The sequence below is a fragment of the Molossus molossus genome, unplaced genomic scaffold (genome assembly GCF_014108415.1).
Source record: "Molossus molossus isolate mMolMol1 unplaced genomic scaffold, mMolMol1.p scaffold_m16_p_1, whole genome shotgun sequence".
NCBI classification, from domain to species: Eukaryota; Metazoa; Chordata; class Mammalia; order Chiroptera; family Molossidae; genus Molossus; species Molossus molossus.
In genome coordinates, this window is record NW_023425344.1 from 206182185 (window position 1) to 206210123 (window position 27939).

The 27939-nt window shown below is 38.6% G+C and overlaps 1 protein-coding gene and 1 long non-coding RNA gene across 4 annotated transcripts in view; one reads left to right on the forward strand and one right to left on the reverse strand.

The window, feature by feature from the left end:
• KIF23 (kinesin family member 23) overlaps positions 1-20439 on the forward strand; it is a 33702-nt gene extending 13263 nt beyond the window's left edge. Inside the window, exons 10-24 of one of the 3 annotated variants that reach the window (XM_036270274.1) lie at positions 144-265; positions 4928-5030; positions 8844-8923; positions 9005-9124; positions 9627-9753; positions 10069-10227; positions 11015-11172; positions 12356-12529; positions 12804-12983; positions 13499-13810; positions 16678-16908; positions 18105-18187; positions 18362-18440; positions 19334-19404; positions 20185-20435. In XM_036270274.1, the coding sequence (XP_036126167.1) occupies positions 144-265; positions 4928-5030; positions 8844-8923; positions 9005-9124; positions 9627-9753; positions 10069-10227; positions 11015-11172; positions 12356-12529; positions 12804-12983; positions 13499-13810; positions 16678-16908; positions 18105-18187; positions 18362-18440; positions 19334-19404; positions 20185-20200 (2015 nt within the window). In that variant the 3' untranslated portion in view covers positions 20201-20435. Of the gene's footprint in view, positions 1-143; positions 266-4927; positions 5031-8843; positions 8924-9004; positions 9125-9626; positions 9754-10068; positions 10228-11014; positions 11173-12355; positions 12530-12803; positions 12984-13498; positions 13811-16677; positions 16909-18104; positions 18188-18361; positions 18441-19333; positions 19405-20184 lie in introns of all 3 variants that reach the window. The other 2 variants (XM_036270283.1, XM_036270289.1) reach the window with 2 other exon arrangements.
• On the reverse strand, positions 13655-19304 carry LOC118635633. The gene is made up of 3 exons (XR_004960544.1): positions 19287-19304; positions 16624-16717; positions 13655-13763 (listed from the first exon to the last, which is right to left on the reverse strand). It is a non-coding gene; the product is annotated as an uncharacterized LOC118635633 (long non-coding RNA).
• Positions 20440-27939: the final 7500 nt, after the last annotated feature.

Here is a 27939-nt window from a genome sequence, read left to right on the forward strand (position 1 = left end):
CAGCCATTCGATGTTTCTCTCTCAAGTTAATGTTTCTCTCTCTCTCTCCCTCTAAAAATCAACTTAAAAAAAAGGGGGGGGGGCAGGTATATTGAAATGTCTGAGTTCAGGTTTAAGCAATGATTTTTTTTTTTCTGTCATAGGCCAGAAAAAGAGACGTATTGCTAACACACATTTGAATCGTGAATCCAGCCGTTCCCATAGCGTGTTCAACATTAAATTAGTTCAAGCTCCTCTGGATGCAGATGGAGACAATGTCTTACAGGTAAGTTGTAGTGTGTGGAGTTTTTCTTTTTATAACTGAATCCTTAACTTTTGGAATTATAATTAAATCAGGGAGGTTTTTTACAATGAAGATTGTTCTAAAACAGTGGTTCTCAACCTTCCTAATGCCACGACCCTTTAATACAGTTCCTGATGTTGTGGTGACCCTCAACCATAAAATTATTTTTGTTGCTACTTCATAACTGTAATTTTGCTCCTGTTATGTCTTAGGTAAACCCTGTGAAAGGGTAATTTGACCCCCAAAGGGATCGCGACCCACAGGTTGAAAACTGCTCTAGAACAAAGATTTTCAATGATTCTACCAATGTGTCACAAGAAATTTTTTTGGCTCACTAAAATATAATTTAAAACTATTCATACCAGTACAATATATTAATTTTACAAATGTAAAATTGTAAATTGCAAATTGCTGTTAAAGCATTTGCAAAAACTACACAACCTACTTCAGCTTCATTGCACAATATCTATAAGAAAATCTTAATTTTTAAATTAGAAAAAAAATGCTTTCAATATAGGCAAGACTGTCTGATTTTAAGGACGATATTCTATAAGAATGTCTAACCAGAAAATAACAAACTTTCACAGGATACCAAGCTGGACAGATGCTTCGGCAGATCCAGTACAAAAATAGCACTGTGTAAAACCAGCCCAAGATATTTAATCCAAACTATATCCTTCATTAGAAATCGAGATGCCACTCAAGGTGGTTTCCTTTTTTTTTAATGTGTCCAATTTTCTCTTATGGGTTTTTTTTCTTTAACAACCTTGAGCCTGCTGGTGTGGCTCAATGGTTGAGCGTTGACCCATGCAACACAAGGTCGCTGGTTCTATTCTCAGTCAGGGCACATGCCCAGGTTGTGGGCCAAATCCCCAATGTGGGGCATGCAGAAGGCAGCCAGTTGATGTACTCTCCTATCAATGTTTCTCTCTCTCTCTCCCTTTCTCTCTCTCAAAATCAATAAAGAAAAAAAAAAAGTTGATGTCCTGGCCTGTATGGCTCAGCGGTTAGAGTGTCGGCCTGCGGTCCAGAGAGACCTGGGTTCGGTTCCAGCTAAGGGCACATACCTCAGTTGCAGTTTGTCCCTGGCCCTGGTTGGGTTGTGCGGGAGGCAGCCACTTGATGTGTCCCTTTCACGTTGATGTTTCTCTCTCTCTCTCTCTCCCTTCCTCCCTCCCTCCCTCCCTCCCACTGTATCTGAACAAAAAAATGAAAAAATGTCCTTAGGTGAGGATAAAAAAAAAAAGTTGAGAAATTTTTCATTGTGAGCATTCTGAATATCTCTTACATATTAAAAACAATACTTCCAACTTAATAGTCATTTGCAAGCTTTTTTCCTCTATGCAGATTTTCTCTGGCAGCTGTTTTTAATGACTATTAAATGACCGTCTTAATTTATTATGCTGATTAAAAAAAACCATCAAAATAAATACACATTTAAAACCTAGTTCTTTACAAAAATCTGTTTATAAATTTGTGTCATAAAAATTAGTGTTGATCGCTGGCCAGTTTGCCTCAGCGGGTACAGCATCAACCTGTGGACCAAAGAGTCCCAGGTTCAATTCCTGCCAAGGGAACATACCTCGGTTGTGGTTGTGTGGGTGGCAACCAGTCGATGTATCCCTCTCATGTTGATGTCCCCCCACTCTGTCTGAAGATAAATGTAAAAAATATCCTCGGGTGAAAATTTTTAAAAAAATTTAGTGTTGAGACCATCAAGATGGACTTCATTTGTTTTATATTAGTTGGTTCTCCCCACAATAATTTTTTTTAAATATTTTAATTTTTTAGAGAAAGGAAGGGAGCAGGAGAAACATCCATGTGAAAGCACAACATTTTTCATCTGCTTCCTGCACACCCCCTACTGGGAATCAAACCTGCAACCTTTCAGTGCACAGAACGTTGTTCAACCAACTGAGCCACACCAGCCAGGGCACCCTGCAAGAATTTTTAAAACATGCAATACCCGACTAGGGTGCACTGACCTCTTTTCCTTTAGAGTGTCAAACAAAAAAGTGACAACAGCCAACATAATAGCCATCCAGTGTGAATGAATAAAAATTATACTTTTTTTTAGATCAGCAAAAAATATATTTTTGGTGTGCTACAGAATTTTAGCACTTAGTTTATGTGCACCATGAGATGAAAAAGGTTGAAAATGACTGATCTAGAATTAATAATATATGTAGGTGATGGTTGTAATTGTTTCATTAAATGTGTTGTTTTGGGAAACTGGCTATTAAAATCTTAGAACCTGGACTTCTGCTGTGAAAAAAGTGTACAGACCTGCCCTGGCTGTTGTTGCTCAGTGGTTAGAGTGTTGGCCCATGGACTGAGAGGTTTCAGGGTCGATTCCCAGTCACAAGGGGGCATGTACCTGGGTTTCAGGTATGATCCCAGCCCTAGTCCGGGCATGTGTGGGAGGCAACCAATCTATGTCTCTCTCTCAAGTTGGTGTTTCTGTCTCTCTTTCCCTATCCCTTCCTCCCTTCCACTCTAAAAATCAATGGAAAAAATATCCTCCGGTGAGGATTAACCAAAAAAAAAAAAAAGAGGTTTACAGACCTTTATAAATCTCTTTAAAGGAGGTAAAATAAGAAGAATGTGTGATTCATTGTTTTACCTCTTAAGACTCATTTTGGCCCTGGCGGTTTGGCTCAGCGGTTAGAGCGTTGGCCTGCGGTCCAAAGAGACCTGGGTTTGGTTCCCGCTAAGGGCACGTACCCCGGTTGCAATTTGTCTCCGGCCCTGGTTGGGTCGTGTGGGTGGCAACCACTCGATGTGTCTCTCACATCAGTGCTTCTCTCTCCCCCTCCTATTCTATCTGAATAAAATATGGAAAAATATCCTCGGGTGAATATAAAAAAAAAAAAAACAGACTTATTTTGTATGTGGAATGGCTTTAAATGTCAGTGATTAACTTTCCAGGGTAGGGTTGTTAGTTCATGAGATGGCCAATTCTAAATTGTTCTTCTCTTGGCTGATAGGCCAGTAGGGTTCCCCATCTGTTTTTTTATTTTTTATTTTATTTTATTTATTCATTTATTCATTCATTCATTCATTTATTTTTAGTACGTGCCCCTAGCGGGAACTGAACCCAGGACTCTCTGGTCCGCCGGCCCACGCTCCAACCACTGAGCCAAACTGGCCAGGGCCCCATCTGTTGATCACTCTTTATTGCTGGCCCTGTCATGCTACAAGACTTACGTAACTGCATTTGAGGCCAAATAACTTTAAGCTATTAAAGTGTAATTTTTTTCAAAATGCATTATGAAACTGGGAATCATACCTGAAACCCAGGTACATGCCCCCTTGTGACTGGGAATCGACCCTGAAACCTCTCAGTCCATGGGCCAACACTCTAACCACTGAGCAACAACAGCCAGGGCAGGTCTGTACACTTTTTTCACAGCAGAAGTCCAGGTTCTAAGATTTTAAAATTATGAAATTGGTATCTTGAACATTTCCAGATGGCAGGGGAGATAGTATAGCATGGTACTGAAGACCACCAGGATTCAGATTCTGATTCCTATTGATTTACTGGCTATCTGACCTAACTGTAATAAACTCCTCATATTGTTGAGAGGATTAAAGGAGGTAGTACATATAAAGTTCTTAGTCCCATTTTTTTTTTAATCCTCACCCGAGGACATTTTTCCATTTTTTGTTCAGATAGAGTGGGAGGGAGAGAGAGAAAGAGAGGGAGAGAGAGAGAGAGAAACATCAACGTGAAAGGGACACATCAAGCGGCTGCCACCCGCACGACCAACCAGGGCCGGGGACAAACTGCAACCAAGGTACGTGCCCTTAGTGGGAACTGAACCCAGGTCTCTCTGACACTCTAATCGCTGAGCCAAATCGGCCAGGGCTCTTAATCCCATTTTTATTTGTTTTTGTTTGTTAATCTTCATCCAAGGATATTTTTCCACTGATTTTTAGACAGAATGCGGGAGAGAGTGGGGGGGCATCAATGTGAGAAAGACACATAGATTGGTTGCCTTCCACACACACCCTGAGTGGGCCAACACTCTAACCACTGAATCACATTGGCCAGGGCCTTAGTCCTGTGTTTGGGTTATAGTCAGCACTTGATAAATGTTAGCTAGGAAATGCTTATAAGTCAAGCTTCCATTATACACTTGATTTCCTTTGAATCACATCTAACATTGCAATATCAGTTATGTACCTCATGACTTTCATTTCTTATAAAAATTATTAGCTTATGAAATTATTAGATTATGAAGTTCTTAAATATCTGGTTATAGAAATTTTGGGGATAGCCCTGTTCTAGACTCACTATTTAGGAGATATTTATTGAGTTCCTGCTGAGTGCTAGGCATTGTGCAAAGATGCTAGAGAGAAAGTCATTAAAAGGCACAGTCCTTGTACTCATGGAGCTTATATAGCATAATGTAGAAGACCAGACAATGGGCAAGTAATCATTAATGTCATGAGTATATTTGTCATATGCTTTTAGCAAACTTTTTCCTCCAAAACTTGTATCCTTTGCCCCTACCAGTATGTTTTGTACTAGCAAATATTATATTCATAATACAGTAATTTGTTAATTTGAATATGTTTAAAGAACATTGTAAACCACTTATAGCTCATGTCATCTTACTGGCATTGTGATCTTCCCTTCAGGAAAAAGAACAAATCACTGTGAGCCAGTTGTCCTTGGTGGACCTTGCTGGAAGTGAAAGAACTAACCGGACAAAAGCAGAAGGGAACAGATTACGTGAAGCTGGTGAGTAAAAAACATGACTTATCTGTTGCTACAACTTTTTTAAACTTGCAATGCCAGTTTATCTGCTTATTGATAGGAGGTATAAACATAAGTGTCTTCAATTTCATAATTTAGAGACTAAATTTAGTGGTTAGTGCTCTTTCTTTAGTTCTGCTGGTTTGGTATCTATTATAATACACTAATTTCTTAAATAAGAGTGTAGAAAAATTACTAAAATAAATACAGATTATATTCATATTGAAAAGGTCTATTATATCTATTACTGGTATTATCAGTACTGGGTCCTTAAAATGAATTTAGTTAACAGTTACTCCAGCATTCATATTGGTAAAAATTGGCTTCTGAAGGTGGGAAAAATCTTGAACACAAAAGCCAATTGAAAGGAAATCTGTGGGTGTTTTTTTTTTTTTTATCTTTTATTTTGTGTAGCCATTCATGGTTATGTTTTATTTTAATAACATTTATGGTGTACCTACTTTGTGCCAGGAATTAACAAAGATGTAAAGGATGGAGCCCTGCCCTAGAGAGCCCAGTCTAGTACAAGAGATACGCAGATAACAAGACCTTTTCAGTAGAATATAATGGAAGTGACCACAAGTTTCTGTGTGGGTACAGAGTAGAGCTGCTTCATCCAATCTGAGGTGGGAGAGGGGGATTGGAGGAAGAATTCAGAGAGTTGACACAAATTGAGGAGTGAGCTCTGTGAAAGAGGATAGGTTTAAAGGCATCATCCCTGACAGAGAAGGCAGCCACTTGTAAACAGACTAGTACTGAGAGAACATGGCAGGGTGTGGGTGGTAAACAGTGACAAAGAGGCAGGAGGGTAGGGCAAGGTCATGAAGACCCCTTGTCTGTCATATTAAAAATCAGAATTTTTATCTTGAGGGAATAATGATGACCACCAGTTATTAAGGGACTGTTGTGTTTTATAGTATCTACTGTGCATGGGCTTGATTTCTTGAGTCTGACTTCAGGATTGTATCTTAGCCATTTTTCAGTTGAGAAGGTTGGAAGATGTAATTTTCCCAGTTAGAGTCTGGGTTCAAAGCCAGGTTGGTTGGACTCTCAAAATTGTGTCTTTCTATCATTATACAGCCTCCCTATAAAGTCAATGAAGGATTAGTCTTTTAGAAAGACCATTTTCCCAGTAAAGAGAATTTGTCAGAGGCAAGTCTAGAGAAGAAAAGCAGTTAGGAGGAGCTTCTTAATGTAATTTAGATGAGCAATCATATGACCTGGAGGCAAAAGTCAAACAAAACCAACAGCTAGTTAGGAAGTAGGTCCATCTGCATGTGGAGAGTAAGGAAGTGGAGGAAGATCATGGTTGAGGAGAAGCAGTTTGAAGTACAGGTATGGGCAGTTCATGAATTTTGTATTGGGTATGTTCAAATTTTTCAAGGGGAATTGCCTAGTAATTGAATGTACATAGGTTTGGAAGTAGAGATACAGTGATACCTCGGTTCTCGAACGCCTCGGTTTTCGACCAAATCGGTATTCGACCAGGAGATTCGAGAAACTTTTGTCTCGGAATCCGAACAAATATTTGGAACTCGAACTTCCGAGATGAGCCGAGTTGAGCCGAATGGCGTTCATTCGGCCCAGCGCGCCTTGCTTGCATCATCAGTGTGAGTGCAGAGAGAGAGTCACGCTTTGTGGAGTCACGCTTTCCTATTGGGTTTCATTGCTTCGGTTCTCGAACAATTCGGTTCTCGACCGTCCTCCTGGAATGAATTATGTTTGAGAACCGAGGTATCACTGTATATGATTTGAGATTTATAGATTTAGGTTTTGCCAATAGAGAAATGATAAGAGGCAATGGGGGAGATAATATTAATGGGGAACAGATAGGAATAAGCTGAGGGCAGAGCCTTGAACAATAAGTCCTTGATGATTAAAGAGAAGGTGACTTAAGGGATTATGAAATAACTAAAAAAACCCACACACACACACGTTTTATATATATATATGTGTGTGTATATATAGATATAGATATAGATTAGTCCCCACATTATCTGTGGTTTTGCTTTCCGTGGTTTTTTTTTTTTTTTTTTTCATCCTCACCCGAGGATAATTTTTCCTTTTTTTTTTTTTGTTCAGGTAGAGTGGGAGGGAGAGAGAGGAACAGAGAGAGAGAGAAACATCAATGTGAAAGGAACACATCGAGTGGCTGCCACCCGCACGACCAACCAGGGCCGGGGACAAACTGCAACCGAGGTGCGTGCCCTTAGCGGGAACCGAACCCGGGTCTCGCCAGGGCGCTTTCCATGGTTTTAGTTATGTTCAACTGCAGCCTGAATATATTGAAATGAAAAACTCTAGAAATAATTCATGACTTATAATTTTGCACTGTTCTGAGTAGCATTATGAAATCATGCACAGTCCTGCTTGAGACCAATCCATGTTTTGTTTTTTTGTTTTGTTTTTTTAATTTTTATTAATTTATTTTTTCTTTATTGATTTTAGAGAGAGAGGAAAGGAGAGGGAGATAGAAACATCGATTAGAGAGAGAACATCAATTGGCTGCCTCCTGCATGCCCCCCGCTGGAGATCAGGCTCACATCCTGGGCATGTGCCCTGCAAGGAATTAGGAAAATGTTGCTGGCCTCCATCTATTCACTATCTTTATAAAATGTCAGGTTTGGAAAACAAGTAATTTTTATTCAAAAAGACACCAGGGCTGCAGGGGGGAAGCACTACCCCTATGGGAAAATAAGAGTAAGGTTGCAGGGCTTTGTGCCATGGGTGCAGGTTAAAGCCTATTGGACACGTCCCAGAATAATATTTCTGAATGTATGGCATAAAATACATAGGATTATAAAGGAAACTAATTAGATTTTTAAAGTATTCTTAAAACATTTGCCATACAGTAATTGATGTGCTGCTTTATTAATACCTTAAATAAAAATCCACCGGCAGGTTTTAATAACTACATAATTTCAAAGTGGTAATGAACATAAATATCTTGAGATTAGCAATAAACTGTAAGTGCTGTTTTTAAAAAAGTGTATTCAAGTATGCGGACTCCCTGAAGTGTATGCATGGACAGCATGGACACCTGGCCATTAGGGAAAGAAATGAATAGATCGCTCTGAGAGGTTTGAGGGTTTAGGAAAATCTATGAACAAATATGGGTTCCTGAGAGCACAGTGGAAAAAAGATAGGACAGTGGGAGTTGGAGTCAAGGAAGAAAAATTATGAACCATGGAATATTGTGGGGGTACAGAGGAGCCATGTGTTTTGAGAGGTGGCCAAGGATGAAAACATGGTAGAGTTAGTCAACCTTAAAGTTCCAAAATGAACAAATTCTTGAATGCTTTTGGGATCTGTACAGGTGATCTTCTGCGTAATTGACCACCTAAGAAATACTTGTTACTTGAGATATAGAGGGAACAAGAGTTCGCTGGGCCCTAAGACACTTGACTGTTAGAAACAGGAGCTCCTTTGGGTGCAGGTGAAATTTCAGTGTTGGTGGAGCCAACTGTAGCCTGAAATGGTCGTGCTTTATAGAGATAATACTTTATATGAGGGTATTAAACATCTACATCTAATATGCTCTTTCAGAGAATTTAAGATTTGGGAGAAACTTAATGAGTCATGAAGTGTAATGTTGCATTCACTGGAGAGTCCTTTCCTGAAAAACTGCTATTAAAATACTCCGGAAATACTGCCAGACCACGCATGGACAGCTCTTTAAATTGAGCCACTAAAGTCTGTTATTTCCATCTAATAGTTTTATGCAGTAGGGATTTTATAGGCAAACACACCACACTCTACTTTGTTTTCAGATGTCTTCTGTGTATATTTTTCTGTCAGGTAACATTAACCAGTCACTAATGACGCTAAGAACATGTATGGAAGTCCTGAGAGAGAATCAAATGTATGGAACCAACAAGGTAAGCAACAGCTTTTCGTTTGTATAGTTTTGTGTGCCTTTTTTGCCTTACGTATTTATTTGGATTTGAATGTATTTATAGATGGTTCCATATCGAGATTCAAAGTTAACCCATCTATTCAAGAACTACTTTGATGGGGAAGGAAAAGTACGAATGATCGTGTGTGTGAATCCAAAGGCTGAAGATTATGAAGAAAGCTTGGTAATTTTAATGTATTTATCCTATACAGTCTCAGAGTTTCTGCACAGAAACACCTGCATGTGAAGAATGACATATTGAACATTTTAAAAATTGATGCAGCCCTGGCCAATGTTGCTCAGTGGTTAGTGTCGGCCTGTGCACTGAAGGGTCACAGGTCCGATTCCGGTCAAGGGCATGTACCTCAGTTTGGGGTTGCAGGTTCGATCTTCAGCCCCAGTTGGAGTGTCCGCTGGAGGCAACCAATTGATGTGTCTCTCTCATATCCATGTTTCTTTTTCCCTCTCACCCCCACTCCCCTTCCTTCCACTCTCTAAAAATCAATGGAAAAAATATCCTTGGGTAAAGGATTAGCAAAAAAAAAAATATTGATGTAGAACCATCAGTTACAGAAATGTGCTGATGTCCAATTTAATATTGTTTTATAATAATTTCTGAGTAAGGACTTGGATATGTTTATTTATTAAAAAAAACAAAACAAAACTCTGTTTGTTTTGTGTCTTAGCAAGTCATGAGATTTGCTGAAGTGACCCAAGAAGTTGAAGTAGCAAGACCAATAGACAAGGCAATATGTGGTTTAACACCTGGACGGCGATACAGGAACCACACTCGGGCAGGTCCAGTTGGAGATGGTATGATTGCCCACTGATGAGTCTCTCTCTTTTCAATCTATTTCACATAAGAGAACTGTTTACTTCCCTTCCCCTCAAGAACCAAATGCAAAAAAGAAATCTGAACCAATGTATAAATGAGATTTCTTTTGTTACATATGATAACTCATTTTTTTACTTTTCCTCTTTTTTTTACAGCTAAAAGTATGATTATGACAACTCAAGAAAATACACAGTTAATTGGACTGAGGCTCTAACCACAGTGTTAAACTTGTTTAAATAAGCTCTTTCTCTCCTGTGTAACCTTTCATAAAAATTTTTTATAATACAATACAGAACTGCTGGTTACAGAAGTGGTTTTACAGAGTTTTCCACCTTTGCCGTCCTGTGAGATTTTGGATATCAATGATGAGCAGACTCTCCCCAGGCTTATTGAAGCATTAGAGAAACGCCATCAGCTACGACAAATGATGATTGATGAGTTCAACAAACAATGTAAGGGCAAAAACCATTTGCTATCATTTTAACTGCAGAAACTTGCAATGAATCTGACTTCTGTGGTGGGATAGATCTTTAAGGTAGATCTGAGGGCTGAGGGCATTGTTTAATTAGACTGACAAGGAACTTTCCCCAGGACTCTTTTTATTATATTCCAAGAAAGTAAAGCAAAAGAAAACTCTTGGTGTGTGTTCTCTCCCATTTTAAAATTAACATGGTGTACCCAAAGGAATAATAGCTACTTTGTAGTTCCTACTACTTATTTGCAAGGCACTTAACATATGTTACATCTTAATTAACTTTACCTTTGGGCAAATTATTTAATCCTCTATTGGGGACTGTAATTGTTCCTACTCAGAGGGTGTTGTGAGATAATGTATGAAAATCATGTAGAATAGTGAATAGCCTGGTACATAGTGCTCACTGAATGTATCTACTATTTTTAGCAGCATCATCAATTCATTTTAATCTTCACAAAAGAAGGTGTGAGATAAGTGGTATTCCCATTTTTAAATGAAGAAGTATGCTCAAAAAAATAACTTGCCCAAGTCACATATCTAGTAAGCGGGTGTACTAGGGATTCAGTTTGGATCTAACTGCTCCTAAAATGAATCTGTTATTTCTGTTATTGCATTTATTCTGGAGAAAATTATTTACCCATAAGAATTGGGAAGGGGATGTCATAGTGTAAAATGAAAGACTTGACAGTATTGGCTAATAAAAGTTGATTGCATTTGGTTACTTTGGAATTGGAGTAAACAAAACCTGCATGCTTTTGTTTCAGCTCTTACTTTTAAAGCTATGTTGCAAGAATTTGATAGGAGTGTTTTAAATAAGGAAAACTCCATTCAAGGAAAACTAAATGAAAAAGAAAAGGTGATCTCGGGACAGAAATTGGAAATAGAACGACTGGAGAAAAAAACCAAAACTTTAGAATATAAGGTTGGTTTTGGCAGTTTTATAATGGTTATTTACGACTGTTCTCTGACTTAGCCTTTATGCTCTCCAGACCTGTAAATGCTCCTTACTGAGAGTTCTCACTTATTTACTTATCTTTATCTCCCCCCCACCCCCCCCAAAAAAAGAGGAAATGTGAATGAAAAAATAAAAGGGATATTATACTCTTTAATTGTATGAGTTAGATGTTAGCAGTCTCTGGCCCAAACAAGTGAGCTTTATAGTGGACTTTCTAGAGTTTAGCTCCGATGATTATAGCTTGGTTTTTTTTAACTTATTACTGGATAGTATGTATATGTTTGTTCCCTCATTTACCAAGGCTCATTTAGGGGGAAACACTCATTCTAGAGAGAAGTTGGTCTCAACCAATATAGTATTCTCTGTTCCCAAAATAGCCTTGAAAATAACATTTTAGGCCTGGTACTCTCCCTCTCCAGAGTACACCTGCTCCTTTTCTGAATCCCTCCTTGTCCCTCCCGTCCGCCCCCTCCCCCCCTGCCGCATTACCTTTACCCTTCTCTTTCCTGAGCTCCAAGGGCCCCTTCTTTTGCCTCTGTAACTTGTTTCCTGAGCCCATTTCTTCTACTACTCACTTCTACCTCTGTGACTTTCTAAATAAACTTTATCTTATCGTTTGAGTATTGGCTCTGAATTCTTGCTTAGTCAGAACTCAAGTACTGAGGTTGCTGAACCAATGTCTAATCTGATTCCACCGGTATAACACCTGGTGCCATTCTTGCCGCCAACAGTACAATTAGCTGTCCAGAGACCCTGGGCCTGACCAACATTGACCAACCTCTGCTAGCACAGGTCCAGTGACGAAAGACTTACGGCCAGACCAAGCAGCAGTCCAGTGATTGGGAGCTCAGACTGCTAGAATGACCTGGCCACTAAAGAAAAGGGAAAAAAAATGTAGGCCTGAATTTTAGAGGAAAGTAATTTTTACATTAAGTCATTTCTAACTTAGTCTTTTATTGAGGAACTTGTTTAAAAGTTCTCATTTCTAGGCATGAAGGTAGGAATTAAGATGAAATTTTAGAGGAGAACGCTTTCTCCATGATTTTCTTTCCACAACTGTGCTTGCATAAAAAAAATTATAAAAGGTTATTTTTAGAGCTACATGAAATATTTACATACCAATTATTGAACATAATGATCTGCTTTCCAGATTGAAATTTTAGAGAAAACAACTACTATCTATGAAGAAGATAAGCGCAATTTGCAACAGGAACTTGAATCCCAGAATCAAAAACTTCAGCAACAGTTTTCTGACAAACGTAGACTAGAAGCCAGGCTGCAAGGCATGGTGACAGAAACAACAATGAAGTGGGAGAAAGAATGTGTGAGTGTCATTCCTGTAGTGCTTATCACAGAGATGGGTGATTCATTTCAAATTGTATTTTGAATAACTGGCTGTATCTGGGTTAGGGTTTTGGCAGTGGTGGTGGCAATCAGTAGTTTACTGTTCAGTTCATTCCTTTCTCTGCCCTTGAAATTCATTAGCATTCTGAGGTATAGTTAATCTCAGGAAGAATAGGAGAACTATAATTTTTACAGAATAGTGTGTCAGTAATCTGGTGTACTTGTTTGGTGTAATTGCCATTGACAATCTATAGGAGCGTCGAGTGGCAGCTAAACAACTGGAGATGCAAAATAAACTCTGGGTGAAAGATGAAAAACTTAAACAACTGAAGGCTATTGTTACTGAACCCAAAGCTGAAAAGCCAGAGAGACCCTCTCGGGAGCGGGATCGAGAAAAAGCTACGCAGAGATCTGTTTCTCCATCGCCAGTCCCTGTAAGTTATTTGTAGTTGTGTAGAAATTTAGGGCTAAATAAAATGTGTTCAGATTAGGTGACTATTTCTATGAGAATTAATTTTTTGTTATATATTATATTTCTCAAGCTTCTATTTAATTGTTTTAATTTAGTATAAAAATGTAATTTAGTACAAATAATTATGTTGCCCTGGCCAGTTTGGCTCAGCGATTAAAGCGTCGGCCCGTGGTCCAGAGAGACCCAGGTTCAGTTTCCGCTAAGGGCATGTACCTCAGCTGTAGTTTGTCCCTGGCCCCAGTTGGGGTCGTGTGGGTGGCAACCATTCGAAGTGTCTTTCTCACATCTATGTTTCTCTCTCTCTCTTACCCCCTCTCTCCATCCCACTCTATCTGAAGATAAATGCAAAAATGTCCTCGGGAGAGGATAAAAAAAACAAATAATTATGTTATCTTCATGTGTTAAATTATAGAAAATAATGAATTGCTTCTCTCAGTTTTTCAGTCTTGCTCATTAATTTCTTTTCAATTTTTTTAGCTTTCTGATAACTATATTGCTCAGATTTCCAACGGCCAGCAACTCATGAGCCAGCCACAGCTACATAGGCGCTCTAACTCTTGCAGCAGCATTTCTGTAGCTTCCTGTATTTCGGAATGGGAGCAGAAAATTCCTCCGTACAACACACCTCTCAATGTCACATCCATTGCAAGGCGTAGGCAGCAGGAGCCAGGACAAAGTAAAACTTGTATCGTGTCAGACAGAAGGCGAGGGATGTACTGGACTGAAGGCAGGGAGTTGGTTCCTACATTCAGAAATGAGATAGAAGTAGAAGAGGATCAATGCAGCAGGGTTAGTGCCAGTATTATTTTATAGCATTATAGCAATAGATTTTAATCTTGTGTTCTTGTAACTTGGTTCAGAAAATCCAACAGAAAGGTGGGTGAGCTCCAATATAAACAAGGTCTAATTTTTATGTTAATTTGAAAGATCAAATCAGCCCAAAATTGAGGCCTAGCTTTTCAGCTGAAAAAGTCTAAACACACTTGGCAATAGAAATAATGCCTTGTGTTAAACAAACACAGGTGAGTAGGGCACATACCAGGGTAATCTATGCTTTTTTGTTGCATAAACTAATATGGGTGTCTTAGAGCACATTTGCCAATATTTTTCTTTTGGTTTCTTCCCCAAATTATATATTTTTTGCTGCTTTTGAGCTTTTACTTTTAAAACTTTTCCCAAATTTTATTTTGAAAAATTTCAAAACCAAAGAAAAATTGAAAGAATGGTACAGTATCATCTTTTCCCCTTACCTAGCTGTACCAATTGTTACTTTATACAGATATGTGAACATTTTTTCCTTGAACCTTTGAAAGTAGTCAGACTTCATGGCCCTTCATCCCTAAAGAATAAGGACATCGTCCTATGTAACCCTAATCTTTATCACACTAAAAGAAAGCTAACTTTAACTCTGAATAAATATCCTCTAATATAAAGTTCATGTTTACAGTTCCCCAGTTGTCCCAGTAATAGCTATTTCTTTTTTCAAGCCATTATCCTATCAAGGTAAATACATTGCATGTGGTTATGTCTCTTTAATATCTTTTAATATAAAGTAGTCCCCCCACTTTTTTTTTTTTAATAATTTTTTATTTATTTTTGTTACAGATGTTTTTCCTTTTTTATCCCTCCCTCCCTTTTTAAAAATTTTCATGACATTGACTGTTTCTGAAGAGTCCAGGACAGCTGATTTGTAACTACTGAAGGTTTGCATGCCCAGTAAATTGCTTTTAATCTCAAGACCTTTATTTCAATTTACAAGGGCTCGGCCTCATTCAAGGGTGTTGAAACAAATTCACATTTATATTTGCTTCTTAAGGTTTAAGGTAAAGTTTCTCCCTAAATCTGAATAAATGAGCCAAGTTACTATACATTTAGTTAAACAAACTAACTTTATAGTAACTATTTGCTTTAGATTTTCTTGTATAATTTAGAGTGCAGAAAATTTTCATTCAGATGATCTGCATTCCTGATTATTAAGGAATGGTGATGAATTCCAAGGTATATTCTAAAACAACAGAGATTTTAAAGCCTCTTGAGTTCTGTACTTTGCAGATACTTCTTTTAAACCTTTTCAGGGAGCAAATTATGGTGACTGGTCTTTCTGATCAACTCTAGTAAATCCCTTTTATCTCATGAAAGTTTATAGACAAAACTATTCAAGGTTTGCTTATGCCTGGCCAACGTTAACTTAATAGCTAATTTGGCTAGGAGATATTTAAGAGGATTTACTAGAGATCTTTGAACTCACTTGAAATCAAAATCTCTAAGAAGTGCAGCAGAAAAGTTTAGGCTAGCATCTAAACATCTAGGTTTGTTGGTCAAAAATTATGTCCAGTAGGCTGAAATTCCAGAGGAAGAAATTTTAAGTATCATTTATTTCATAAATGGTAGTAGACTGTAAGGTGTAGCATCTTTCTGAAGCTTGTTTCAGAATGTATTTATTGCTAAATGTGTTCAAGAAAACTATCACTTTTGCTAAGTGATAGATCATGAGAGCCAGAGTATCTTATTCAACATTTAATGGAGCCATTTTAAGAATGGAAATGGAAAGTTTCCTGTTTGCTGTGAGGCTTGGGCATTTTTAGGGGCAAACTGCATTGCCTGTGTTTTATACTGTCATGATGTGTCACTGGCACTTCATTTATTTCTTCTAATTATATAGGGGAAAAGCTTTAGTTCTCCAGTTACACATTTTGAAATTGGGATCTTCATACTTGAACAGCTTTGAAGGATTTGGCCTGTGGTATACTGTTCTACTTGCTTTCGTTTTTACAAACATGTTGGCAAAATACCAAAGATAACTTACTGCTTACTATTAACTACGTCTTATATGTGAAGTATTTTTTCTAAGGTTGAATATGCTAAATTTAGCTTTTTCAAACTTACATGATATTTGACTGGAAGCAACTAGTTTTTTATTGTATAATAGAGACTGATTTGACACTATAATCTTTATCTGGTACTTGGAACCATTTATGAAATGTGGGGGGTGGAAGGGAAACAAGATAAATTACAGCCATTGTTGTATTTGACTTTTTAATGAAATTCTGTTTAGAGATTTTAGAATTTCAGGAGTACTCAGAAGTACTTTATTTACATTCATTTAATCGTTTTCTACATAAGATTCTTAATTAACATTTTGTACTATACAGCCCAATTAGGGTTTTTTTTTTTGGTCTTCATATAAGGAGTGTTTTCTCATTTGTTTAGAGGCCTATGAGATGTTTAGGCTCTCATTGATCTTATTGAAGCTTTTGATATAGTTATGGGCCTAACAGATTATCTCACAATAGCAAGCACAAATACTGGTTTTGGATCAAGAATACAAAATGATTTGTCTTAAATACCATCTACACAGGAAAGACTAGCAGCATTACCAGAATTCTTCCTTCCATTCTTTGCTGAAAGAGAACTCCCTGGTAGAATATATAATATACAAACTGGTGTTAAGATGTTTGTTGGTTTTGTGTTTAAATTCAAGAGGATGTTTAAATTATTTGAATAACATATTTAGCTTTTGAAAAGGTTCATGCATTTCATGCATTTGTTTTGATAACTGTCAGCAACTAATGTAGTCAGACCTGCTGCACTTCAAATAATACCTTCAAATTAATTCTGGGTTATGCTTGTTTCTTGATTCCTTTCAACTTGATCAGAATGCACCACCACTTCGTCTCCGACACAGACGATCACGCTCTGCAGGAGACAGATGGGTAGATCATAAGCCTGCCTCTAACGTGCAAACTGAAACAGTCATGCAGCCACATGTCCCTCATGCCATCACAGTGTCTGTTGCAAATGAAAAGGCACTAGCTAAATGTGAGAAGTACATGCTGACCCACCAGGAACTAGCCTCCGATGGGGAGATTGAAACTAAACTAATTAAGGTAAAAACAAATTTATACAGGAGAAATATATGTGTGTGTGTATATATATACACACAAAGTCAACAACAAAAATTTACCCTGCTATTCCTTTGATGACACACAGGCATTGTCCACTGGAACATAAATATTTGACATAACCTCTTATTAAAGTAACTGCTCACAGTGTGAATCTGTTAAACTGGGACTAAATTTGCCTTTCTGTTGAATGAAGCTTAGCTTCTCAGGTTTGTTGGAGGAACTCCAGATTTATTATGTACTTTTAATTATAAATGCATATTTAGTTTTAACCCCTACTTAAAAAGTAAACCTAAACACAGAACTACCTTTACTCTCTGTCAGTGCAAGATAAAAAGCCCACATTAAAATTTGACCTGTCAAAATTACTTAGTATTAAGCTGCCAAAGCCCTTTCCCTTCTGTCTGTAGAAGAATTTTCCCTGATCATAGAGTAAATGAAGAATCAGGGAAGTAAAAGACAAGACTGGGGGAAAAGAGTTTTTAATTTCATATTCAATTTAGAGGATGGTTTTTATTAAACTATAGTTTCAAATAAGCCTGTACTGTTATTTGAATATGAGGGGGGTGGTACACTCAGAGAGGAAAGTATAGTGTCTTAGAACATTTAGAAATTTCTGGCAGATTTCCTGATCCTAAGCATAGTTTTCATATTATAAATTGAATGAAAAGGAATTATTATTTTCTAAATTAAGAATGTTATTGATTATATTGCATTAGATTTCTTTTGTTTTGTGAGAGAGATGAACTCAAATTTGTAAAGTATTTTAATAGTACAGCCCTGGCCGGCTTGGCTCAGCGGTTAGAGTGTCGGCCTGCAGTCCAGAGAGACCCGGGACGCCCTTGGATGCAGTTTGTCCCCGGCCCTGGTTGGGGTTGTGTGGGTGGCAACCACTCGATGTGTCCCTTTCACGTCGATGTCTCTCTCTCTCTCTCCCCCTCCCACTCTATCTGAACAATATATCGAAAAGAAAAAAATATGTCCTCGGGCGAGGATAAAAAAATAATAATAAAATAAATAAAGTGTTTTAATAGTACAGCCCCAGCAGTCCCAAGCACCGTCTGGTTTTGTGGATTGGCGTTTCCATAAAATAGTAGTCTTAAATTCAATTTGAAATATATATGCGTGTTTATCATTGGGATGTATCAAAATGTAATGGTGACCTTTTCTTTTGACTTTAGGGTGATGTTTATAAAACAAGGGGTGGTGGACAATCTGTTCAGTTTACTGATATTGAGACTTTGAAACAAGAATCACCGACTGGGTGAGTGATTATCATATATACATGTCTTTAGAAGGCTGTTGTTTTCATAGCTGCTCATTCTCAAGGAACAGAATAGCCTGGAAAATTGTATTCTTTGAAGAAGTGTAATGGTATTTCCCTGTTTCTAATATGTTTTATGCAAAAATAATTTATATTGTATTTCTTTTCCCATAGTCGAAAACGAAGATCTTCCACACTAGTACCTGCCCAACCAGATGGTGCAGAGTCTGAATGGACCGATGTAGAAACAAGGGTAGGGGTAAAAATTAAATACTTGTCTGCTTAATAAAAATTAGGGGGTGTCATATTTTAAGTGCTACAACTATAGCTTTTCATGCTCTTTGAAGTAGCTGAAGTCTGATCTCACATTGCCAGTGCAGCCAATAGGCCTGTCCTAGCCAATCTGTGAAGGTATTTATTTTGTATTTCTTTAGGTCTGATCTTACTGGAGCTCTCTGGCTCAAAGCCTCTGTTTTCAGTGTAGAGGGATAGGGCCCAAGAATCAAGTCGGAGAGCATCACCCTAGAATAGCGATTTTCAACTGGTGTGACGCAATAAGTTTTGTAAAATGCAATACCTGACTACTTAGTCAGGGGCACTGATCTCTTTTCCCTTAGATTGTCAAATAAATAAGTAACAACAATTGCCACCCAGTAAATTGATCAAAAGTATACTTTTTTTTGTGTGTACGGCAGAATTTTAGTAATTAGTTTGTGTGCCATGAGATGAAAAAGGTTAAAAATCGCTGCCCTAGAAAAACAAGAATTCACATCAAATTGATGGGAATCTCTCAGAAACAGGACTTAGCTGTGGAGCTGTTAATCATAATGAGAAGCTCGTATGGAAAGAGTATGGAAAGGTGGGGGCCAGGAGGCCAAGCTCTGGCCACTAACTTTCGAGAACTCCTTTTCCTTATCTAAAATGATGAAATTTACCTGGACAATCTCTAAAGACCATTCCAAATCACAGTCTTTGTGGCCAATGTTAAATAAACTGCAAGTATCTGAACAGTACTTGAACAGGTGCCTATGCTGAACTAGAAAGCAAGGTTGGATTTCACCTTGGTGGAACCTATCTAAACAGAATTGTGTTTTATTACCTACTGAGAAGAACTGATCTTTTCCTCTTCTGTAATTTTCCTATCAGTGCTCTGTAGCTGTAGAGATGAGAGCAGGGTCTCAGCTGGGACCTGGATATCAGCATCATGCACAACCCAAGTGAGTACTGGGTAATTGAGGCCTTTAAGAGGACATAAGTGGTTTTTGTTTACCCCTTGGAATATCTGGGCCCTACTGGCAGACTGCAGTAGGCAGCAACAGTGCTGAGGACCTTGGAAGGCTTGATAAGAGCAATTAAAGTGGCAGGAACAGGAGGTGATGGAAGATTGACTCACTCTTGTTCATATTTTGCCAATGCTCAATGCTTTCAGAGGCTGAACTGAGATCACCTATAAGGAGGAGAAGTGAATGGCTTTAGTCAGGGATGGCAGCTCTTCCTGTAATTCATTCTTTCCTAATTTGCCTCTTGGTCTTTTGTTTTGTTTTGTTTTGTTTTTTGGTACGTGCCCCGAGAGGGAACCGAACCCCGGACACTCTGGTCCACAGGCCAATGCTCCAACCGCTGAGCCAAACTGGCCAGGGCATACCTCTTGGTCTTGTTTCAGCAATGAAGTGTTCACTAAAATACAACAAGGGTGGAATTTGTGGTTGGGAAAGGAATCATACTTTTCCCTCGTCTATTAAACATATACCCAAGAGTCTGGCCCATTCTTTTTCCATATTTGTAAAATTTCTTAAATATCTACTTATATAAGTCCATGTGTCCATTTAATACTAGGATAAGCATACTTTGTAACAGTTATTTGCTTTCTCAGAAGGACTTGAACTTTTCCCATGATAAAACCAGGAATTCTCTTAAAGCTTCCCTAGAGATTAAATTGCTCTGAATGTATTATTCATTGCAAAGTTCAACACTAAATGCTGGCTTTTGTGTTTCAGGCGCAAGAAGCCATGAACTGACAGTCTCGGTAATAAAAATATTTTCAGTGTGTTGGTGATTTCTCCAAAACCATGCCAGGAGGAGTTTTCTGAGTCATCCTGTAGAAGTTCAGCTTTGTTGACTCTCACAGACCTCAGCTACATCATACACTGGCCTAGATCAAAGACTCCCCTATGGTTCCAAAGACATCTAGGATTCAACAAACTTTTTATATTATATGCCTTGCCATATTTAATATTAATAGCAAAGAAAGACCCTCTTTTCTCATTGCCGTGTGAACTTTTTAATGATGCTATTTTTGTATATTTCTTGTATACTTATAAACTAATTTGTGCAAGTGTTTGTCTTGGATGATTCAAGAGGAAGATATAGAGATCACACTTTTTTTGTGTGTGTGTGACTTTTCCAGCTCTTGCCTGAATATTTCTTAAGGTTTTATAAACAAAACAAATGCTGCTACTGATTAGCGACAAAAATGCACTTTAGACATTTGGACAATTCAAACTTTCAAAATAAAGATGTCAATGACGGGTCCTGGCTGGTGTGGCTTGGTTGCAACGTCATCCCATACACCAAAAGAAGGGGGGGTTTCGACTCCCAGTCAGGGCACATACTCAGGTTGCAGGTTCAATCCCTGGTCAGGGTGTGTGTGGTAAGCAACCAATGTTTCTCTCTCCCTCTTACTCTCAAGTCAATTTTTTTAAAAGTTACTTTAAAAAAAAAAAAAAAAATGTCAGTGATTGGCCAATACTAAAACCATTTTAGAAATTTATTTTAAATTTTGTGTGTATATAACCACTTTCTAAAGCTACTTACATATACCAAAAGAACTGAAATAAAAAGCACTAAGAAATACAAATTGTGTGGTAGTCATAACATTCTAGCATTGTGCCTTGCATTTAGCTGGCACTCACTGTTGGATGAATTAAGAAGTGGAATGGTCCCGGCCACTGTGGCTCAGTTGATTGAGCAACCAGAGGTTGCTGGTTCCATCCCCAGTGGGGGTGGGACGTGCAGGAGGGCAGCCAATCAATGTTTCTCTATCCCTTTCCCTCTCTAAAATCAATAAAAAAATTTTCCCCCCCAAAAATGGAATGAATTAAAAGCACTAGAGTTTCTCTCACATCGGGGCAACTTGTTTTAGCACACAAAGAAAATGGCTTTGAAAGGGGATGTTTCCTCTGCCAAGAACAAGAAATCTCACAGCCCAATTCACATCTACAACCTGCTGATGTCATGACCCATAGATAATCCTCAATATAGTGTTTGACCTGGAATTCCCCCCCCCCGCCCTTTTTTTAAAATTCAGTTGACTTGCCACTGTTTTAAGAGCAGCGCTCATAAATTTCCAGGTATGGAAAATTTTAATTCTTGATGCTATATGTAACGTAAATCCATATATAATAAATGAAGAGTGGCCTGGCTGGTATGGCTCAGTGGTTGAGCATTGACCCATGCACCAAGAAATCATGGGTTCGATTCCTGGTTAGGGCACATGCCCAGGTTGTTGGCCCAGTCCCCAGTGGAACGGGCGGCCTGTCTATGTTCTCTCTCATCAATGTTTCTCTCCCTCTAAAAAAATAAATTTTTTAAATATATATATTTTTTTAAATGAAGAGGGACATCAGCATCATGGCAGCATGAGTCCTTTCTTTTTTTCTCTCCCCTTTTACTTACAACTAATTTGGTCCATCCATAACTGAACAAAGCGTTTTTGCACATTACACCAGTACACCCAAGAGATTTCTACCTACATGTGCTTCAGGAAGTAGGTGGGTAGGACCTCAGAGGGGACTTCAGATCCAAGGGAGTCAGTGAGCCTGCCCTACCCCCACTTGCAGTGAGGGGGGCTGCGAGGAGTGAAACTGGAGAGTGCAAAACAGCTGGACAGAGGAGGTAGAGAATTTGTGGCGTTTCAGCCAGCCTGATGGGAGAACTGGCGCGTCATCAGGTGGGATAGAGACCAGTTTGGAGGCAGAGGAGGAGTAACAAGTCAGTCCTCCCCAGGTGACTCTGCAACAAGCTGGGCTTCGCCAGCAGTGAAAACAGCTACCTCCCTCACAAAGGAGGTGGAAAGAGGAGGCGTTGAGGAACTGACCACGGGGGCTTGCCTATTTCTCTTTAGTAGCAGGAATAAATGAGGAAGGACCTCATGACTGGATCGAAGGAGAAAGGGAAGGTGGCAGACAAGGATTAAGGGTATTGAAAAAAAAACACTGGTTTCAGCAGGAGGTCTGTGCATGAACCTCTGAGAGTACCTCCATTGGAGGATCCCCCTCCTAGACTGCGGGCAACACAAAGCCCCAAATGCTAAGCACACATTTCCCTTAACCATGCCCAGATTTTTCTACACCAGCTTTTGTTTTACTCCTTCCCGAGTGCAGCCAGCTCCAGAGCCAACTTGGAAAAAGAGAAACCAAAAACTTGAGCTATGGCGCCACCTCCTGGAAAATAAAGGAAGGTTCCTAATCGTTAGTCTGTTGAATTGTAACAAAGTGAACAACTAAGAAAGGTGTGTGCTATTTCAAATGTATCAGTAGAGGCACACTTTGTTGAACACTGAGAAATCATGGTAATTGTTATTGCAAAAATAAAAGTGATAATTCTCCAGCACTTGAATCCAAAGTAGTGGAATATAATGATCTGATAAAGAAGTCAAAATAGCTGAAGAAATTCCACGAGCTACTAGAAAACTCAGAGAGGCATCTCAATGAATTTAGGAATACAATTACTGAAGAGAAGGCATTCTGTACCTAAGACTGAAATTTTTAAAAGGAAACAGACAGGGTTGTGAACACAACAATGTACAGATGTGTTACAGAATCGTGTACTTGAAACCTGTAGAATTTTGTTAACCAGTGTCACCCCAATAGATTCAATAAAAAGGGGGGAAAGACAAATTCTGGAGCTGAAGTCAATGAATGAGATGAAAAATGCATTAGAGCTTAGGGTAAAGGGCACATTAAAGAAAGAAATCTGACTTGGAGGATAGGAATTTAGAAATTAGTTGGGAAAGGAGAGTAAACTAAGATTTTTAGAAAATTAAACCATACAAGAGCCATCTGATAATGATGAGAACAACAAATATAAGAATAACTGGTCTAGCCCTGGCCGGTTTGGCTCAGTGGTTAGCCTGCGGTCCCGAGAGACCCGGGTTCGGTGTCTGCTAAGGGCACGTACCTCAGTTGCAGTTTGTCCCCGGTCCTGGTTGGTCATGCAGGTGGCAGCCATTCGATGTGTCCCTTTCACGTCCATGTTTCTCTCTCTCTCTCTGTTCCTCTCTCTCTCTCCCACTCTACCTGAACAAAAAATGGAAAAATGTCCTTGGGTGAGGATTTAAAAAAATAATAATAATAACTGGTCTAGCCCTGGCTGGTTTTGTTCAGCGGTTAGAGCATCAGCCTGCGGTCCCGAGAGACCTGGGTTTAGTTCCCGCTAAGGGCATGTACCTCAGTTGCAGATTGTCCCTGGCCCTGGTTGGGTCGTGCAGATGGCGGCCACTCGATGTGTCCCTTTTGCGTCGATGTTTCTCTCTCTTTCTCTCTCTTCCTCTCTCTCCCTCCCACTCTATCTGAACAAAAAAATGGGAAAATGTTCTCGGGTGAGGATAAAAAAAAGAATAACTGGTCTATCAGAAGGGGAAGAGAGGGAAAGGGAGCAGAGTGTATTTAGGAAAACAGTAATAGAACTTGCCCTGGCCGGTTTGGCTCAGCGGTTAGAGCGTCAGCCTGCGGTCCACAAAGACCCGGGTTCGGTTCCCGCTAAGGGCATGTACCTTGGCTGCAGTTTGTCCCTGGCCCTGGTTGGGTCGTGTGGGTGGCGGCCACTCGATGTGTCCCTTTCACATTAATGTTTCTCTCTCTTCCTCTCTCTCCTTCCCGCTCTGAATAAAAAATTGAAAAATGTCCTCGGGTGAGGATAAAAAAAAACAAAAAAAACCAGTAACAGAACTTCCCAAACCTGGGGAATAAACTGGACATACAAATCCAAGAAGCTAACAGAACACCTTATTTTCCCAATGCAAAAATAGAGTCTCCAAGACACATTATAATGAAACTTAAAAATCAATGATTAAGAAAAATATCTTAAAGACAGTCAAGGATAAAGAGAAAGTAACCTACAAAGAAGCCTCCATTAGGCTATCAGCAGATTTCTCAGCAGAAATTCTACAGGCAGAAGAGAGTGAATGACATATTCAAAGCACTGAAAGATGAAATTACCAGCCCAGGATATTTTACCTGGCAAAGTTATCCTTCAGATATGAAGGAGAAATAAGGGCTTTTTCAGACAAACAAAAACTAAGGCTGAAAGTTCTTCAAGCTGAAGTGAAAAGACACTAATTAGGTTCAACAGTGAATAAATAAATCATCCAGACAGAAAATCAAGGAAATGAAATTGAAGCATAGTCTAGAACAAACGGACTTAACAGACATAAATAGAACATTCCATACAATAGCAGCAGAATACACATTCTTCTCCAGTGCACACAGAATATTTTCCAAAATAAATCATATGATAGGGCACAAAACAGTGGTATGAAACTAAAAATCAACAAGAGGAAAGCTTGAAAGTCTAAAAATATGTGGAAGCTAAACAGCATACTTCTAAACAACCAAGAGGTCAAGAAGAAATCAAAGGGAAATAATTATCTCAAATAAAATGAAAATGGAACTACAACACATCAAATGTTACAGGATGTAGTAAAAGCAGTTCTGAAAGAAAAGTTTACTGTGATAAATGCATATATTACGAAATTCAAAAGATCTCTAATAAACAACCTAATTTTACACCTCAAAGAATTAGAAAAACAGAACAAGCCCAAACTTAGCAGAATGAAAGAAATAATAAAAATTAGAGTAGAAATAAATTAAATAGAAACCTGAAAAACAATAAAAAAGGATCAACAAAGTTAAAAGCTAGTTCCTCAAAAAGATAAATAAAACCAACAAACCTTTAATCAGACTAAAAAAAAGTACTCAGATAAAATTAGAAATGAAAAAGGAGACATTACAACTGATATCACAGAAATACACAGGAATATAAGGGACTATTATAAACATTTACATGCCAACAAACTAGATAACTTAGAAGAAATTGATAAATTTCTAGAAACACAACCTGCCCTGGCCAGTTTGGCTCAGAGGTTAGAGCGTCGGCCTGCGGTCTGGAGAGACCCGGGTTCGGTTCCCGCTAGGGGCACGTACTCCGGATGCAGTTTGTCCCCGGCCCTGGTTGGTCATGCGGGTGGCAGCCACTCGATGTGTCCCTTCACATCGATGTTTCTCTCTCTCTCTCCCTCCCACTCTATCTGTACAAAAAATGGAAAAATATCCTCGGGTGAGGATAAAAAAAAAAAAATAGAAACACAACCTATCAAGATTGAATCAGGAAGAAACAGAAAACTCTGATCAGACCAACAACAAGCAAGGAGATTGAATCAGCAATGGAAACCTCCCAACAAAGAATTCCACAGGACCAGATGGCCTCACTGGCAAATTCAACCAAACATTTTTAAAGAATTAACACCAATCTTTCTCAAACTCTTCCAAAATATTGAGGAGAAGGGAGTACTTCAAAACGCATTTTGCGAGGCCAGCATCATCTTGCTAGTAAAGCCAGATAAATACACCACAAGAAAACTATATATCAATATTCCTAATGAACACAGAAACAAAAATTCTCAACAAAATACTAGCAAACTGAATTGAAGAACGCACAAAAAGGATTATATGCCATGACCAAGTGAGATTTATCCCTGGGATGTAAGGATAGTTCAACATACACAAATCAATAAATGTAATATATCACATTAATAAAAGATTTTTAAAAACTTGGCTCCAACCAGTTTCTCTAAACTACCTGGCACATACCAAAGCCTTCATAAGACCACTCTCTACAACAAATTAGAGAGAGTATGGATAGAGAAGGCTGGGAGTCATGGGTGCTCTCCAGGGACAGTGGGAATTCTCCAAGGTTGAAGATGCCAGTGAGTGCCACTGTTTACATCCACCTTCACATCCATAGAGCGGGCAGAGGCTCTATCAGGTGCCCTGGCCTACCTGCAAGGACACTGCAGTGTATTTGTGGGATAATCTCCCAAGCCCATTTTGCCCCCAAACAAATGGAGAAAGCAGGATCAACAGTGAATTACTACCCATACCTGACCTCCCAACCTGGAACACTCTGGCTTGGTAGGCAGTGCCTGGATGTTTTAGGCACCCCCTCAGCTCCTACTGGCCTGCCAAAACCACCCAGCTCACACAGACTACACAACGGCTGCTTCCACATAATGCCACTTTTTCAAGACTGGGAGAGAGAGTTATTTGGTCTAATACATATAAACAAAAACAGAAAGTCAAACAAAATGAAAAGACAAAAGAATATCTCTCAAATGAAGAAACAAGAAAAATCTAGCAGAAAAAAGAAGAAAATAAACCCTAAGGAAATGGAGATAAAGATAAGTAATTTGCCTGATCAAGAATTCAAGAAAACAGTCATAAGGATGCTCACCAAAATTGAGAGTGGAATAGAAAAGCTTAGGGAAAACTTCAACAAATAGTATAAAAGTATAATAAAGAACCAAGCAGACCTGAAGAATAAAATAACTGAAATAAAAAATACACTAGAAGCTAAAACTAAAATAATATTACATGTCAACTGTAACTAAAAATATTTTTTTTGTCCTGGCCATTTTGGCTCAGCAGTTAGAGCATTGGCCCGGGGACCGAAGGCTCACAGGTACAATTCCTGGTCAAGGGCATGTACCTGGGTTGCAGGTTCAGTCCCTAGCCCCACTCAAGGTCATGCGGGAGGGAACCAATCAATGTCTCTCTCTCACATCAGTGTTTCTCTCCCTCCCTCCCTCCCTTCCACTCTATCTAAAAATAATCAATGAAAAAAAATATCCTCAGGTGAGGATTAAAGAAATAATAACAATACATTTCTTAAAGAATAAAACATTAGAAGAAATTAACAGCAGATTAGCTAATGCAGAAGAACAGATGAGCAACTGGAAGAGAGACTAGTGGAAGTCAACCAGTTAGAACATCAAAAAAAAAAAAAAAAAAGGCATTTAAAACAATTAGGATAGTGTAAGGGACCTCAGGGATAACATGAAGAATGTAAACATTCACATTACAGGGATTCCAGAAGAAGAGAGAAAGAAAGGAAGAGAAAACTTATTTAAAGAAATGATTACTGAAAACTTTCCTAACTTGGAAAGGGAAGCAGAAATCCAGGTAGAGGGAACACAGAGAGTTCCAAACAAGATCAACCCACACCAAGATATATTGTAATTAAAATGGCAAAAGATGTGGGGGAAAAGGAGAAACATCTGTAACAAAAATAAATTAATAAAAAAAAGTGGAGAAAAAGGAGAAATATCTGTAACAAAAATAAACTAGTTTTAAAAAATGTCAAAAGTTAAAGAGATAATCTTGAAGGAAGCAAGGGAAAAACAACAAATTACATACAAAGAAAAAGCCCATAAGTCTATCAACTGATTTCTTGGCAGCAACTGTACGGCCAGAAGGGAGTGGTTAAACAGCTTTAAAGTGCTGAAAGGCTCTGGCCAGGTAGCTCAATTAGTTACAGCGCTGTCCCTATATGCCAAGTTTGTGGGTTTGAACCCCAGTCCCGTCAGGGCACACACAAGAATCAACCAAAGAATTATAAATAAGTGGAACAACAAATCAATTTATGAATACATAAATAAGTGGGGAACAACAAATAAGTGGGAACAACAAATCTCACTC